The 16,222-nt window shown below is 44.5% G+C and overlaps 2 protein-coding genes and 1 long non-coding RNA gene across 4 annotated transcripts; 1 reads left to right on the forward strand and 2 right to left on the reverse strand.

The window, feature by feature from the left end:
- Nucleotides 1-2,275: 2,275 nt before the first annotated feature.
- LOC117075543 lies at nucleotides 2,276-6,597 on the reverse strand. The gene is made up of 2 exons (XR_004434045.1): nucleotides 6,517-6,597; nucleotides 2,276-2,845 (listed from the first exon to the last, which is right to left on the reverse strand). It is a non-coding gene; the product is annotated as an uncharacterized LOC117075543 (long non-coding RNA).
- Nucleotides 3,970-14,224, forward strand: FCGR1A (Fc fragment of IgG receptor Ia). 2 transcript variants are annotated; one of them, XM_033197916.1, is made up of 6 exons: nucleotides 3,970-4,103; nucleotides 4,497-4,517; nucleotides 5,311-5,565; nucleotides 10,245-10,496; nucleotides 11,745-12,029; nucleotides 12,933-14,224. In XM_033197916.1, exons 1-6 carry the CDS (start codon nucleotides 4,073-4,075, stop codon nucleotides 13,160-13,162), a joined length of 1,074 nt encoding a protein of 357 aa, XP_033053807.1. In that variant the 5' UTR covers nucleotides 3,970-4,072; the 3' UTR covers nucleotides 13,163-14,224. The 2 variants fall into 2 exon arrangements, with proteins under 2 accessions (XP_033053807.1, XP_033053806.1); XM_033197915.1 differs by having other exon boundaries at nucleotides 3,982-4,103; nucleotides 5,308-5,565.
- On the reverse strand, nucleotides 14,225-15,513 carry LOC117074137. The gene is given in 6 exon segments (XM_033195356.1): nucleotides 14,225-14,441; nucleotides 14,443-14,555; nucleotides 14,557-14,796; nucleotides 14,798-14,950; nucleotides 15,057-15,194; nucleotides 15,331-15,513. Coding segments are annotated over 6 exon segments (1,029 nt in total). The 3' UTR covers nucleotides 14,225-14,239.
- Between the last annotated feature and the right edge of the window lie 709 nt (nucleotides 15,514-16,222).

Consider the following 16,222-nt stretch of genomic DNA (forward strand, 5'->3'; position numbering starts at 1 on the left):
CAGATACATTTGAATAGTTTCTAAAACACATGATCATCAGAGAAGGAATTGAGTAGGAAATAAAGCATTACTGTTTTTTACTCATAAAGAGATGAAAATAAAATAAAGTATTGGTCAATTATTTATGAGATTTAAATTATCTTAGCATTTATTTGTTTGCTTTTGAGACAGGGTCTTGCTCTGTCACTCAGGCTAGAGTGCAGTGACACAATCACAGTGCACTGCAGCCTTAACTTCCCAGACTCAAGCAATCCTCCTGCCTCAGCCTCCCAAGTAGCTGGGACCACAGGCATGAACTACTATGCCCAGCTAATTCTTTCTATTTTTAGTAGAGACGGGATCTCACTATATTACCCAGGTCAGTTTCAAATTCCTGGGCTCAAGCAATCCACACACCTTGACCTCCCAAAATGTTGGGATTACAGGCGTGAGCCACTGCACCCAGTCCATCCTATCTTTTAAAAAACATATCAAATAATTGTTCATAAATCATTTTCTGTAGTAGACAAGAGAGCAATTTTTCTTAAAATTGGCAAATAAGATTTTGCATCTACCTTTGAGAAAATTGTATTTGTGCTGGCCGGGCACGGTGGCTCAAGCCTGTAATCCCAGCACTTTGGGAGGCCGAGACGGGCGGATCACAAGGTCAGGAGATCGAGACCATCCTGGCGAACACAGTGAAACCCCGTCTCTACTAAAAATACAAAAAAAAACTAGCCGGGCGAGGTGGTGGGCGCCTGTAGTCCCAGCTACTTGGGAGGCTGAGGCAGGAGAATGGCGTGAACCCGGGAGGCGGAGCTTGCAGTGAGCTGAGATCCGGCCACTGCACTCCAGCCTGGGCGACAGAGCAAGACTCCGCCTCAAAAAAAAAAAAAAAAAAAAAAGAGAGAAAATTGTATTTGTAAAGTGATTTTAAAAGAATGAAGTCTATGAGTATAATGGCATTATAAAAGTATCAGTGGCCAGGCACAGTGGCTCATGCCTGTAATCCCAGCACTTTGGGAGGCTGAGGCAGGGGGATCACAAGGAAGAGATTGAGACTATCCTGGCCAACATGGTAAAATCCTGTCTCTACTGAAAATATAAAAATTAGCTGGTCGTGGTGGCATGCACCTGTGGTCCCAGCTACTGGGGAGGCTGAGGCAGGAGAATCGCTTGAACCTGGGGGGTGGAGGTTGCAGTGAGCCAAGATCGTGCCACTGCACTCCAGCCTGGGTGACAGAACGAGATTCCATCTCAAAAAAAAAAGTATTAATATATGGAAATACAAATGTCATATATAGATGTAAATTCTCCTAATGGTTCTCCTGAGCATCATGATTTTTTTCCATGAATGTTTATTTTAAGTTCCGGGGTACATGTGCAGGATGTGCAGGTTTATTACATAGATAAACGTGTGCCATAGTGATTCGCTGCACAGATCAACCCATCACCTAGGTATTAAGCCCAGTATTTATTAGCTGTTCTTCCTGCCACTCTCCTTCCCCCAACCCCACCCGACTGGCCGCAGTGTGTGTTTTTCCCCCACCATGTGTCCGTGTCTTCTCATCGTTCAGCTCCCACTTATAAGTGAGAACAGAGCATCATGGTTTTCATTGTCTATCAAATACTAGAAGACTACTCTGTCTGCGTTTGTTACTATGTTTGCCCCATTTTTCTAGCTGTTCTTACATGAATTTAAACCTACATCAATGGCTATTTCCTCAACATTTGGAAACAACAGATACTTATTAGAAAGAAAGTATTTTATCCTTCCTGGCTATAGATCTTACATTCCTCTTATATAACAATCCTAATTCCCTGATGTTATCCTAATCAATGAAATGATTTCACTTATTTTTCAAAGAAGTAGCTATTTTACTACAAAGCAGAAATCGCAAGGCATGGGGTGAGCACTGTTATACTCCATCAGTCAGTATGTAAGGAAAATCAAACTGTCTGATTTTGAATCCTGCTTCTACTTTTTACAACCTTGGACAAATTACCGATCTCCTCTTTCACTAGATTTATTATTTATAAAATGGAGATAATAACGTCTACTCATAGATTACTGTGAGGCTTAAATAAGAAAATATGTATCAAGCATATTTATCTGGCATGTAATAAGCACTCTAAAATTTATGCAGTGATGAGGATAATGATCATAGACAATCTGACAGCATCTTATCCAAAGGAAAAAATGCGCATTTCCTTTGAGTAAGCGCTACTGATTCTAGGAATGTGTCCTGAGGAAACAATAAGTCAAATGTTTAAAGGTAGGCACAAGACTACTTATGGTAGTAAGCAATATTTTTTACTGGTCATATAGTAAAAAATTAGAAATAACCTACATGTTCATGAAGAGAAGTTGGTGAAATAAATTATGGGACATGCATACAGTGGAAAACTTTGGAGACAAAATAGTAAAATAGTTACAAATATAGGCTTTGAATATAAATTTTGACAAACTGAGACTTCTCTCATCTCTTCAGAACACCCTGAGTTCTTCCTGGCCTTTCTTCCTTGCTTTTCATTTGTGTCAGTCAGCTCTTGCTCGAATAGCAATCTTAAAATCTCAGTGGCATATAAAGGTAAGCGTTTAGTTCTCACTGTTGCAAGGCAGATGAGGCAGTTCCGCCTCAAACCACAATGTTTAGGACAGCTCTGTTTTGCACTGTGGTTGACTAGCTAAAAAAGGTTCTTGGGTCAGCAGTCACAGGAGAACAAGAGGATAAGAGATAATGTGTGAAGCTTCCTAAGTGCTAAGTTTGAAATTAGCACCATGTCCTTTCCATTCACATTTCGCTGGCCAGTGAAAGTTGCATGATGAGCCACAGTCAAGAGTCAGAGAGGTACCCTCAGGAGGCTGTGGAGTGAGTGTAGATTCAGGGAGTGGTGAGAAGCTGGGGCCAGTACGTCAATCTACAGCATGATTTGTCATTTTTCATTCTCTGCCAGTGAGATTGCCAGTCTCTCTGCACTCATTGAATTCATCCTAGTTTCTGTTTAGCTCTCTTTCTCTCTTACCACAATACCTAAAAATCTTTTTGTAGGGTTACAACTCTGTCTCAGGAGCCACCTCAGTTTGGTGGCACAGAGCTCACCACTGGTACTCTAAAACTCTTTTCTTGAAGACATTCCTATCCATGGTCATGAGTTATTTTTCGTCTCCATAGCATCCACATTAAACATTTAATTACCTTGGATTTAGCCAAAATAAACACTCCAAATTTATGATGTCTTTCAGGAAGAGCGTTTGTTTACTTTTTTAACCAAAATGGGAGATTGATCCTGTCTGTGTCCCCAGAGGAGCAGAGGCTGGTTTGCATTAGGGCAGCTCTTGTAGATGCTTGACTTTTCCCATGGCCTCATAGAGGCTGATATAGAAACTTCTGGATCCGGCCGGGCGCGGTGGCTCAAGCCTGTAATCCCAGCACTTTGGGAGGCCGAGACGGGCGGATCACGAGGTCAGGAGATCGAGACCATCCTGGCTAACACGGTGAAACCCCGTCTCTACTAAAAATACAAAAACTAGCCGGGCGAGGTGGCGGGCGCCTGTAGTCTCAGCTACTCGGGAGGCTGAGGCAGGAGAATGGCGTGAACCCAGGAGGCGGAGCTTGCAGTGAGCTGAGATCTGGCCACTGCACTCCAGTCCTGGCGACAGAGTGAGACTCCGCCTCAAAAAAAAAAAAAAAAAAAAAAGAAACTTCTGGATCCAAAGGATCGTTTGGAGGCATTAGCCAGGCATTGAACCAATGATAAGAGTGAGGTTTTGCCATATTCTAACCCTAAGAAACAGAAACGGTAGAGGGAAAAAATAATCAGAATGGAATATCAATACAACTTTAGCCTTTTCCCTGGATTCTGAGAGTTCATAACCTAAAAATTAGAACTTCAAAGTGGGAGAGATGGGCTAAGAGGTATGAGCATGGGGAAAGCATGTTTCAAAATTCAAGATGTATTTCCCAGAAAAGGAACAGTCAGAAAAGGCAATTTCCTTCCTCTTTTCTAATTTGGCTCTGGAGCCCCAGCAGAACCTCTTCAATATCTTGCATGTTACAGATTTCGCTGCTCCCACCAGCTTGGAGACAACATGTGGTTCTTGACAGCTCTGCTCCTTTGGGGTAAGCTGGACTCAGAGGGGATAGTTAGAGGGGTACAGGCTGTGGCTGTGGGGAGTCAAGAGTTTTATCTTCCTGTGGTAACTCTGGGTAGAACTCATGAGTGTGGAGACAACTTGTATCTGTGCTTCCATGGTTTATTAGTTTATTTTATCAAAAGGATGGGAAGGGGGACCCTGAGGTAGCATTAAGCCTGGAAACAGCACAGTAAAGTTTCATTGATAACCACCTGTAGCTTGTTCAGTTCTGTTAGTACTGGATTTTGAAAGAGAGAAATAGAAACTCAGAGACCTGAGTTGATCCCTCAGAGTCTACATTAATTATGTCTCCCCAGTTCTCTCTTCCTCATCATTTTCCCTGGACCAACTGATATCTTTATTCTCTGATCTCTTGCAGTTCCAGTTGATGGGCAAGTGGGTGAGTGACCTCTAACTCAGCTTCTCCTCCTATGCCACTTTCCTACTTCCAAAGGTTGGATCCTATTAACCTGAAGAAGAGCATATAGGGAAAGCAGAGAAAGAAGAAAGATTCATAAATTATGTAAAATCTCCCATATTCAGAGCATGATTTTCATAAAAACCATGTTTTGTAAGCTTTCTTTCTAGTTTCCTGAATGAGCTCTTCCCTCTGAACGAAATGCCTAAATGTATCTATAACAGCAGGAAAGAGCCAGAATTGCACAAACACTGAAGAAGTCTGCTGGGTTTCCCAACATCCCCTAAACCAGTCCCCTTTACAAGAAAGCAGAGTGGGTTTTTTCTCCTCAGAAAGAGCCAGGCAAATACTGAAAGCTTCAAAGAGAGGAGTTTGAACCTCTGTTTCCAACGCACAAGCTGCGGAAGCCCTGCTCTGTACTCTCAGAGACGGTGTAGCTCGGAGGACAAGGAACACAGCTCCGCTCGGCTTGCCGAAGTCTAAAACCCTGCTTCATTGCTCCCAACAGGAAAACCTACATCAGTAATTTAATCCTCAGCAGCCCCAAATTCCCAACACCCAGATGAGGATTTCATAACATGAACAGAGGTCTCTGCAGCAGGAGTTGGACACTCGTAAAGGCTGGCTTTTGTAGGTTTCCACTTGCTTATTTTTCAAGTAAATCTAAATATGTATTTTTTCCTTGTGCTATCCACAAAAGCCTTACCAGTCACTCAGAGCCCTCCCCTTTACTCCACTTGATCTTTTTCTTTTTCTTCTTGTAACCTCCAAGTAGATACCACAAAGGCAGTGATCACTTTGCAGCCTCCATGGGTCAGCGTGTTCCAAGAGGAAACCGTAACCTTACAGTGTGAGGTGCCCCGTCTGCCTGGGAGCAACTCCACACAGTGGTTTCTCAATGGCACAGCCACTCAGACCTCGACCCCCAGCTACAGAATCACCTCTGCCAGTGTCAAGGACAGTGGTGAATACAGATGCCAGAGAGGTCCCTCAGGGCGAAGTGACCCCATACAGCTGGAAATACACAGAGGTAATTATGACTTGGACCAGGAGGGCCGGAAACCGCAAGGTCTTCCTCTGCGTTCTCTCCTTTCTGGACACCAGATGTGTGTGTGTCAATTTATCTGATGCAGGTCTCAGCACTATGTACCTACCAGGTGAAACTAAATCAATATACTCAAAACATCATAGCAGAGTCCTTAAACTATGTACCAACAGTGCCTCAGCTGGGCCAGCTGTAAGCAGAATGTCTAGAGTGAGACTTAGGTCCTAAGAGTGTATCATTATTCCAAATGTATGCCTGCACATAGTAAATGATAATAATCCAAACAAATGAGCAATAATGAACATCTGCAGTCACCTTCCACAGAAACAAAACTGCATATATATATATACACACACACACACACACATATACACACATATTATGTATATATATATACATATTATGCATATATATTAGCATTATTATATATAAACTATATATATACACACATATACATAGTTTTAAAGCTGTGGTTGGTAGAGCACTTTTTAAGTATTGTCCTACATCTTACTTTTATCACTTAATAGAAATCTACTTTAAAATGTCTGCTGCACAGCTGTAGCAGAATTAATTTAACCATTCTGCCTATTAGCAAATTTTTAAGATGTTTCCACTCTTTTGATTTTATAAGCACTGCTGCAATAATCATCTTTATACATACATTCCTGGGGCACATTTCATAGTATATCTGTAAGATAATCTGGACATGGACTTATTGTCATATTTTAATAAATGCAAGCAGAAAAGCCCACCACCCAATTAAACCTGTAAGGAGATTCTGTTCATCAAGAGATGGAGACTGCAATCTTCAGGGAAAAATGCTTCATTCAATATGCAGGACAAAATAACCAAATGTATTATTATTCAGAAGTAATGAGTTTAAACTTCTTTGAAAGTGATAAAGCAAAAGTTAATCCACACTAGAGGCAAAATTACCTTTATGCAGACATGGTTGCTGTTAGAGGAAATGTGTTTTAGCCAAGGAAATGTTGAGAATGTCTGAGGGAAGGCTTGATGTTTCTCGTGTGTCCCTTAGGTCTCTGTAAATAAGTTCTTAGGATGGAGAGGTGAGGGAAGCTGACAGAGCTGTTTCCTTTTTTTTTTTGAGACAGAGTCTCACGCTGTTGCCCAGGCTGGAATGCAGTGGTGCGATCTTGGTTCACTGCAACCTCTGACAGAGCTGTTTCAACAAGACACTTTGGATAGTTCAAGCAGAAGTGTTTCATGGTTCAAGTGACAACTAAAGGACTAGGGCTGGGAAGAGGCTGTTTTCTTCACCTCTACATAGACTCTAGGACACCCACATCAGTGACTTATTGAAAATCATATCTTTGGCCGGGCGCGGTGGCTCAAGCCTGTAATCCCAGCACTTTGGGAGGCCGAGACGGGTGGATCGCGAGGTCAGGAGATCGAGACCATCCTGGCTAACACGGCGAAACCCCGTCTCTACTAAAAAATACAAAAAAACTAGCCGGGCGAGTTGGCAGGCGCCTGTAGTCCCAGCTACTCGGGAGGCTGAGGCAGGAGAATGGCGTAAACCCGGGAGGCGGAGCTTGCAGTGAGCTGAGATCCGGCCACTGCACTCCAGCCTGGGCGACTGCGAGACTCCGTTTCAAAAAAAAAAAAAAAAAAAAAAAAAAAGAAAATCATATCTTTTTTACATCACATTTTAATGTGAATTTTCAAGCCATAAATGTACACCACAGTAAATTTTTGCAAAGTAAACAGCATCCCGATCTATTTTAGACATTTCCAACACCTTAGAAACTCCTTCTTGCCCATTTCTAGTCCACCCCCTGACACTGACTTCCAGCACCATAGGTTTTTTTTGCCTATTTTTGAACTTCATATAAAGGGCTACAGTATGGGACAGTATGTACTCTTTTGTGTCTGGTTTATTTTTCTCAACATTATGATTGTGAACTGTATACATGTTATAAATTGAAGTTCATTTGTTCTTATTACTGTATATTTCATATTTTCCCGTTCTGCTGAGGGACTCAGGCTGTTTCTGGTTTTGACCTCTTACAAATAGTAATGCTGTGGACATTTTTCAAACATGATTCAAATAGTTTCTACCATTACTAGTGTTTGACAGTTTCTCATGGAGGTATGTTACAATTTCCCACTCTTGGATATACAAATGCAAATTAAGCATTTCCTTAATGACTATGATATTGACCATTTTTCACATGTTTATTACCTATTTGGGTATCCTTTTTTGTAAGGTCTTTTTGACAATTTTTCTATTGTCTGTCTTTTTTTTACTGACTTATAGGAGTTATTTATATATTCTGGATATAAGTCATTTTTCAAGTGTCTTAAATATCTTCTCCCACTCTGTGGCTTTTCTTTTCACTATCATATTATAGTTTTGTTTGTTTTCAATGAACAAGACTTGTTAATTTTTTTTTTTTTTTTTTTTTTTTTTTTTTTGAGACGGAGTCTTGCTCTGCTGCCCGGGCTGGAGTGCAGTGGCCGGCTCTCAGCTCACTGCAAGCTCCGCCTCCGGGTTCACGCCATTCTCCTGCCTCAGCCTCCCGAGTAGCTGGGACTACAGGCGCCCGCCTCGTCGCCCGGCTAGTTTTTTGTATTTTTTAGTAGAGACGGGGTTTCACAATGTCCGCCAGGATGGTCTCGATCTCCTGACCTCGTGATCCGCCCGTCTCGGCCTCCCAAAGTGCTGGGATTACAGGCTTGAGCCACCGCACCCGGCCAAGACTTGTTAATTTTACTACAGTACAATACACCAAAATTTTTGGTTGGTGCTGTCTATGCCCTATTTTAAAATGTTTTGCCACAGTCAGCCATGGGGAATTCATTTGCAGCTCACTGACTCTGAGTCATTTCAATTTAATCACTATATGCTAAGACCAAGAAAATGAAGCTGGTTGGTGGACCCGAGTCCTAATCATATGGCTGACTCCAAAGTCATGAAGATGGGGGAATGATTGTTGAGTAGGAAATTAGTAATGTCTGCGAAAAGCTGCATCTCGTGAATTTTGATATACAATACTCCCACTACCATTTAAGTTTAAAAATTTATAAATTTCCATTATACATTATTTTATTCATGAATTATTTAGATGTTTTTTGGAGGGTGGTTTTTTGTTATTGATTTCTCATGTTATGGCACTTTGGTTAGAATTTGTGTTATGGTATCAGTTCATTAGTATTTGTTGAAAATTGCTTTGTGGCCTAATTCACACTTAATTTTTCTAACATTGCATGTGTGTTTGGAAAGCATATGAATTTTCTTTCTAAAGTAGAGCATCCCACAAAATCAAGCCTATTAATTGTGTCATTCAAATATTTTCTACCATTACTAGTGTTTGGCAGTTTCTGATGGAGATGTGATACCATTTCCTACTCTTTTGGATATATAAAGCAAAGATGGCAGTGTTCAGGCAGTGCAATCTTTCAGCACCTCCTGGCTGTGGGTGGGAATAAGGGAGGGAAGATAATTAATTATATTTGGAAGCATTATATCCATATCCATGACTGTAAAATTCATGCTACGTATGGCATAGAAACACCTGCCTTCCATTCTTAGGTAAGTTCTGGAGGGGGGAAAAGCACTATTGTCTCTTCTCCTTCTTGGTCTCCTAAGAACCCCATTTTTATTTAGCCAAACCAACTGCCTCTGGAGAAAAGAAAAGTAGTTGAAACTTTTTTGGTTATGTGTAGAGGTGTACGTCAAAAGGAAGAACCCATTGACTTGGAGCTTGTTTTGCTAGTGGTATCATTGATCTTACATATGTGAGTATTCATATCAATGTAGTAGGATGTTTATAGCTGGATGTTTGCCCTTCTGTGTTTGTCTTAGGATGTGTGGTCCTATTAACAAATTTGTCAAGAGTTGGAGTGTATTTGTTTTATATTGCTGTGTAACAAATTTTGCAGCTTGCAACAACATACATTTACGATCTTCCTGTTTCCATGGGTCAGGACTCCCATCACAGCTTAGCTGAGTGCTCTGCTGAGGGTCTTCCAAGGCTGCAGTCAGGGTGTTGACTTTGCTGTGTTTCTTTTTTCAGCTCTTCTAGGCTCACAAGGTCACTGGCAGAATTCAGTTCTTTGAGGTTCTAGGACTGAGGTTCCTACTTTCTTGCTGCCCATCAGTGGGGGGCCACTCTCAGCTCCTAGAGGCCTTTGACTTGTGATGCTCTCGTAGGCCCTCTCTTGGCATGGCAGCTTACTTCTTCAAGTTCAGCAGGAGACTTTCTCCATCCAGACTGCTAAGATAGAGTCTTACATAATGTAGGAATCCCAAGAGTGACGTTTTATCACCCTTGTCATATTCTGTTGGCTAGAAGCAAGTCATACGTTCCACCCACACTCAAGGGGATTATACAGGGGAGTGAGTCATTGGGATCATTTTAGAATTCTGTCTGCCATGCTGTATGAACTGTTTTGGTTTCTATCAACTTCTGAGATCTGGAAAGGGAAGATAAGAAAAGGCCGTGTGCACAGTTGCCAGTAAAGATTGCTTTTCTTTCCACCGAAGCTAAAGATATTTGAGGAACTGGATACAGGCCTGAGATTTAGCAGAGCTCTGAGGCTGGATGTTGCAAGGAGGAAAAACAGAAAGCCCACAGGGCCAAGCTTGGGCCTCCTTGTACCTCCTCCACTGTATACATACATTTTGGGTTCACTTTTTTCAGGCTGGCTACTACTGCAGGTATCTGGCAGAGTCTTCACAGAAGGAGAACCTCTGGCCTTGAGGTGTCATGCATGGAAGGATAAGCTGATGTACAATGTGCTTTACTATCAAAATGGCAAAGGCTTTAAGTTTTTCTACCGGAATTCTAACCTCACCATTCTGAAAACCAACATAAGTCACAACGGCACCTACCACTGCTCAGGCATGGGAAAGCATCGCTACACATCAGCAGGAGTGTCTGTCACTGTGAAAGGTATCGTATCGGAATAGTCATAGAACTGATAGTCCCTCCCCCTGAGGGACCATCATAAACAATCTAAACTCCTCACTTTAATTTACAAGTGAAGAAACTGGGCTCCAGAGAAGTCAACTGCCTTACTAAAGGCCACAGCATGACCAGCAGCTGGAACCAGAACTGAGGTCTCTGGGTTCCAGTCCATTACTCTTTCCAGTGTACCGCAGCCCCCATCAATAATCACAGGAGCTGATGTCAATGTCAGGGCATAATGGTGGTCCATTTCATCCATCTTATTTTAGTTGTAAGGAATAGAGACTCACTCTAGGTAGCTAGGAGAGTTAGAAAATAATGCCATGGAATCTCATGAAAGCTCCATAGAAAGAGAAACCTGGAAAACATGAGGAACAGGTTATACTGTCCATCTACCTCTCAGGGACAAAGCGGCCTCTGTGGCGCCACTTCTTCCTGAGCATCTGCAAGCTAAGCAGTTTGCATATGGCCTTGTTCTGACCCTTTCACAGCCTTTCCTCCTAATACAATCACTAACAATTTTCTCTGTCTGAAAAAAAAGAAGTTCACTCCTGTGGGAAAGAAATTATTGTTCCAGATTATCTTTCTAAGTCAGGAACACAAGTAATGAGTCACTGAAATGGCAAATGTGTGGGTCAGGGTTCACTCCTAGTTGACCACTGCCAGAAGGGCATGGTTATCTACCAGATGACATAGCCATTCAGGGAAGGATGGACCACGTAGAGCAGGGGTTCCCAACCCTTACTGGTCTATGGGCTGTTAGGAACTGGACTGCACAGCAGGAGATGAGCTTCCTCGTGGTTCAGCAGTACAGCCTGAGCTCCTCCTCCTGTCCAATCAGTGGCAGCATTAGATTCTCATAGAAACACGAACCCTATTGTGAACTGCACATGCCTGATGATCTGAGGTGGAACAGTTTCCTTCCAAAACCATCCCCACCCCACCCCCCAGCTGTGGAAAAATTGCCTTCCACAAAACCCAGCCCTAGTGCCAAAAAAAGGTTGGGGAACACTGGTTTAGAGGTATCCTCGGTAGGACTAAGCAAGCTGGCAACCCTAATTATGTCTATTAGGACACCCCAAGAACGGCTCTCTGCTGGAAGTAAGAAGGGTTAATGCCTTATGGATGCATTTTCTAGGGCCAGGTTTCCCAAGGGGGTAAAGCATGTGTCTTTTGTGAAAAGGACCTGGATGCTCAACAGGCAACCCTATCCCCCATCAACTTTCTCCTTAGAGCTATTTCCAGCTCCAGTGCTGAACGCATCTGTGACATCCCCGCTCCTGGAGGGGAATCCGGTCACCCTGAGCTGTGAAACAAAGTTGCTTCTGCAGAAGCCTGGTTTGCAGCTTTACTTCTCCTTCTACATGGGCAGCAAGACCCTGCGAGGCAGGAACACATCCTCTGAATACCAAATACTAACTGCTAGAAGAGAAGACTCTGGGTTATACTGGTGCGAGGCCACCACAGAAGACGGAAATGTCCTTAAGCGCAGCCCTGAGTTGGAGCTTCAAGTGCTTGGTGAGTGCGAATGACGAGAAGCCACTAGCACAGGAGAAGGGACTCCCTTATCTCCCATGGGACTGAGGTTTGTTCAAGGGTTTCATGGCCCAAAGAGGAGGGGTAAGTCTCTTCAGGAAAAGCCCACAAGCAGACCTTTCCATCCTTGATTCAGAACATCACTCTTCTCCTCACAAACTTTATTAAATTTCCTTTCCTTTCTTTTTCTTTTTCCTTTGCCTTTCCGTCCTCCATTTCTTTCCTTCGTTTTCTCCTCTGTCCTTCTTTTCTTCTCCTTCTCTATTTTATTTTCCCCTCCCTCCCACTCTTCCCTCCACCCCATAACCCCCCTTCTCACTCTCTCTTCCTGCTTCCCTGCCTCCCTCCCCCTCACCAACAATCTCACCAACAATTTATCAAGTTCCTCCTATCTATTTTCATAGGTCTGGGGATATAAAAACGTTTGAGCATAGTTTTTGCTTCAAGGAACTCGCAAGGTGGATTTATCAGACACACTGATTTTGTAAACTGCAAATCACCACCTTCCCAAGTGTCTCTATGTAACTGAGGCAGAGGGATTGTGAGCTCCAGAACAAAGGCTCCTTGGGGGTGAAAAAAGTTAATCTTCAACCCAAATTCATTTCAAGTATTAAATGGCATAGACATACCAGTTGTTTCTGGAACTAGGGAGTAAGTCCACTGACAGGGCCCAGCAATTAAGCTCTTCCAAGGAGCCTGTCCCCATCTATACACCATATAGCCAGTTAGAGCTATTGCCAGTTCCTTCCTGCTCCCTAAAATGAGCAGTGCCTCCTTGAGGACAGGCACATCAGGTCTCAGTCAACCTTCCCCTCCAAACATAACTCAGCCAGACCCCTCTGGTCTCTAAATAGTATCTCTTCTCTTTGTCTTTTTCTGTTTCAGGCCTCCAGTTACCAACTCCTGTCTGGCTTCATGTCCTTTTCTATCTGGTAGTGGGAATAATGTTTTTAGTGAACACTGTTCTCTGGGTGACAATACGTAAAGAACTGAAAAGAAAGAAAAAGTGGAATTTAGAAATCTCTTTGGATTCTGGTCATGAGAAGAAGGTAACTTCCAGCCTTCAAGAAGACAGACATTTAGAAGAAGAGCTGAAGTGTCAGGAACAAGAATAAGAACAGCTGCAGGAAGGCGTGCACCGGAAGGAGCCTGAGGAGGCCAAGTAGCAGCAGCTCAGTGGGTGGCCATCGATCTGGACCGTCCCCTGCCCACTTCCTCCCCGTGAGCACTGCACACAAACATCCAAAAGTTCAACAACACCAGAACTGTGTGTCTCATGGCATATAACTCTTAAATAAAGCAAATAAATGAACTGACTTCAACTGGGATACATTTGGAAATTTGGTCATCAGAGATGACTTTAAATGAGGCCTACTATAAAGAAATCTTGAAAAACTTACAAATCAAGCCTAGCCTGATAATCCTACTACATGGTTTGAAAAATAGTATTTCATTTCTCAGAACAAGGTAAAAAGGTGAGTGGGTGCATATGGACAGAAGATTAAGATAGAGAAAGACAGAATGAGAGAGAGGGAGACGAAGAGACACACACACACAGCCAGGAGTGGGCAGATTTCTGGGAGACAAGAGGGATTAGTATAGACGATATGGAGGGAAATAGAACTTACAAATGACTCCTACGGGACTGTGAGACTGAGAGGGTTCACGCCTCTGTGTTCAGGACACTTAGTTCATGGCTTTTCTCTTTGACTTTACTAAAAGAGAATGTCCCCATGTATGTTCTAGGCATACAAGGGGGTAACTCATGATGACAGATGGATATATTATTCTTGCGCTCTCTTTTGAGGCTTTCTCATAACCCCTGTATTTCTAGAGACAACAGAAATGCTGCCAGTCCCAGGCCCTTGCCCTGTAGGGAGGCAGAATGTAACTGTTCTTTTTGTTTAACAATTAAGTCCAAATCTCCAAGGGCGGCACTGCAAGGAGGTAGAAGCGGCGGTATCACAGAGTCCAGACCTTGCCTCCAGAGGTTTGCTTTACCTTCCTGATTTTCTGGTTGATTACTAACCAGCTTCAGGATATGCTGCTCACACTTGGGCTGTAATTTGGAGACAAAGTATTTTCCTGCCACTCTGTAACATAGCTGAGATAAAAACTGAACTATGTAAATGACTCTACTAAAAGTTTAGGGAAAAAAACAGGAGGAGTATGACACATGTAGCAACTTGATTCTAGATTATTTGGTTTGACCCGTAAATGATGGGTTGGAGCGTCGCGCTCCGAGCGTGTCTCACCGCAGGGCGCTTGCGCCACACTGTGGCCGCCTGTGCATATTGCAGCCTCCGCCCCCATCTGAGGGCCGCAGGCGCGGGCGCCCGGAAACCCAGCTGCGCCGAAAGCTGTTGGGCGCGCGCTTCTCCGCAGCTCCGCTCTCACCAAAACCCAGTGAGAAATTATTTGCATTCCTGGAGGCTGCAGGAGCGACAAATGAGCTCTAGGAGTCGGTGGGTAGGAGCGGCGGCAGGCAGATGGAAGACAGCAAGGGGTCGGCCGTTCGTGTCTGATTCGCCCGAGTCAAGGGGCAGTCCCCCAAAATCCCAACGTCATTGTTTCCTCTGGGCCGGCAGATGTGAAAATCCGGCGACAGGATGGAAGATCCGTAGTCCGCGAGGGCCCGCGGCTTCCCCAGGCGCGTAGCTGAGTCCCTCCCACCCCGCCCCGGGCCTGCCTGCTCTCGGGCCCCGGCACGGCGCCACCTGGCGGCCGTCTGTGGAGGTTGCAGCTGCCGTCTGTAGAGGTTGCAGCTGCCGCCAAGCCTTGGTGCTGCTGCGGGCCTGAGAGGCGCCAGGCCGAGCCTCCGCGGAGAGGAGGACTGATAGATCACAGGAAGAGGGAGGACGGCCCTGGGTTCCCAGCAGCCGTCGCAGCTTCTCGGCCTGGCGCTAGAGCAGCCAGAGGCGGCGGCGGCAGGGAGGGAGCTGGTGAGGAGTGCGAGAGGCCGCCCGCCTCCCCGCCCAGCTCGGAGGACCTCCCAGGTGGTTCCCTAGCCGTCAGAAGCAGGAAGGGAGCTAGCTGGCTCGGCGGGATCAGCAAGCCCGCAAGCAAGAAGGCTCCAGGCTCCGCAGGGGCCAACCCACATGGACTGGGAAACCGCCGAGCTTCACCCACAAGGGTCCACGGCCCATCCTATCACGGATGAAAAGATTACAGGACTGACAATGAGGCCCTGGAGGGATCTGATACATCTGGCGGGGAGGAGGGTGGGTCGGACTTTTGGGGGATGGCGGGGTGGAAGAATGTCCTTCTTCTCCCTGGGACCTACCGAGGCTTCACCTGTGAGGGTCTTGGGCCCATCCTTCAATCCGAGGGCTTCCAAGTCAAAGCACAACTCCCCAGAGTGGACAGGCGGAGTAGAACCGGCCTTAGGTTGGGAGGGTGGGTCGTTGTAGGTCGTTAGGGGTCGTTCCTCACCTTCCAGGCTCGGTATGGAGACCTCTAAATTCATTCTAGGACCACAAGAGCTTCTGTAAGAGTCCGGGCCGTTTCAGAACACTCAGAGCTTCCTAACTTGAGAAGTAATCCCCAAAGCAGACCAACCCGGTTTGGGGTAAAACAGGAATAGCTTGGTCCATTCTGGATCTTTCCTAGCTAAATGCCTTCAGGATTTAGGAATCTTTTCCCAGGAGGGCCAAGGATTAGCTAGACCTGCCCAGCGATTCCAGCCCTGAGAACCAGACAGAATGGAGGCATAGCTGACAGCTGGCTGGGAGGGGGCTGACGGTCCTCACTGCCACCAGGCTTAGTTGAGACAGATCCCCCAAGCTGTAAAGAAGACAACAGAAGCAAGGAGACCAGTTAGGAATCTAGGTGAGAGGCAGTGGCAGCCTGGACTAACATGGTAACTAACAGTGGAGCTATTGAGAGTGGTCACATTTGGAAGATGTTTTGTAGGAAGTGTCAACAAAGTTTCTTATTGATTAGATGTAGGGAATGTGAGAAAGAGAAGAATGGGAGGGAAAACACCTAGATTTTGGGCCAAAGCAATAAATAGATCATTGACAGAATTGAGAAAGCAAGTTGGAGGAGGGGAACACGGTAGCAAGAAGCAAAAGTTTCATATTGGACATGTTAAGATTCCTATTTGACATTTAAGTGTAACTGTTGAAAAAGCAATGGATAGATGAAGAATCCTGGACTAGAGATACAAATTTGCC

Source organism: Trachypithecus francoisi, unplaced genomic scaffold (genome assembly GCF_009764315.1).
Source record: "Trachypithecus francoisi isolate TF-2019V2 unplaced genomic scaffold, Tfra_2.0 Lachesis_group5, whole genome shotgun sequence".
Taxonomy (NCBI): domain Eukaryota; kingdom Metazoa; phylum Chordata; class Mammalia; order Primates; family Cercopithecidae; genus Trachypithecus; species Trachypithecus francoisi.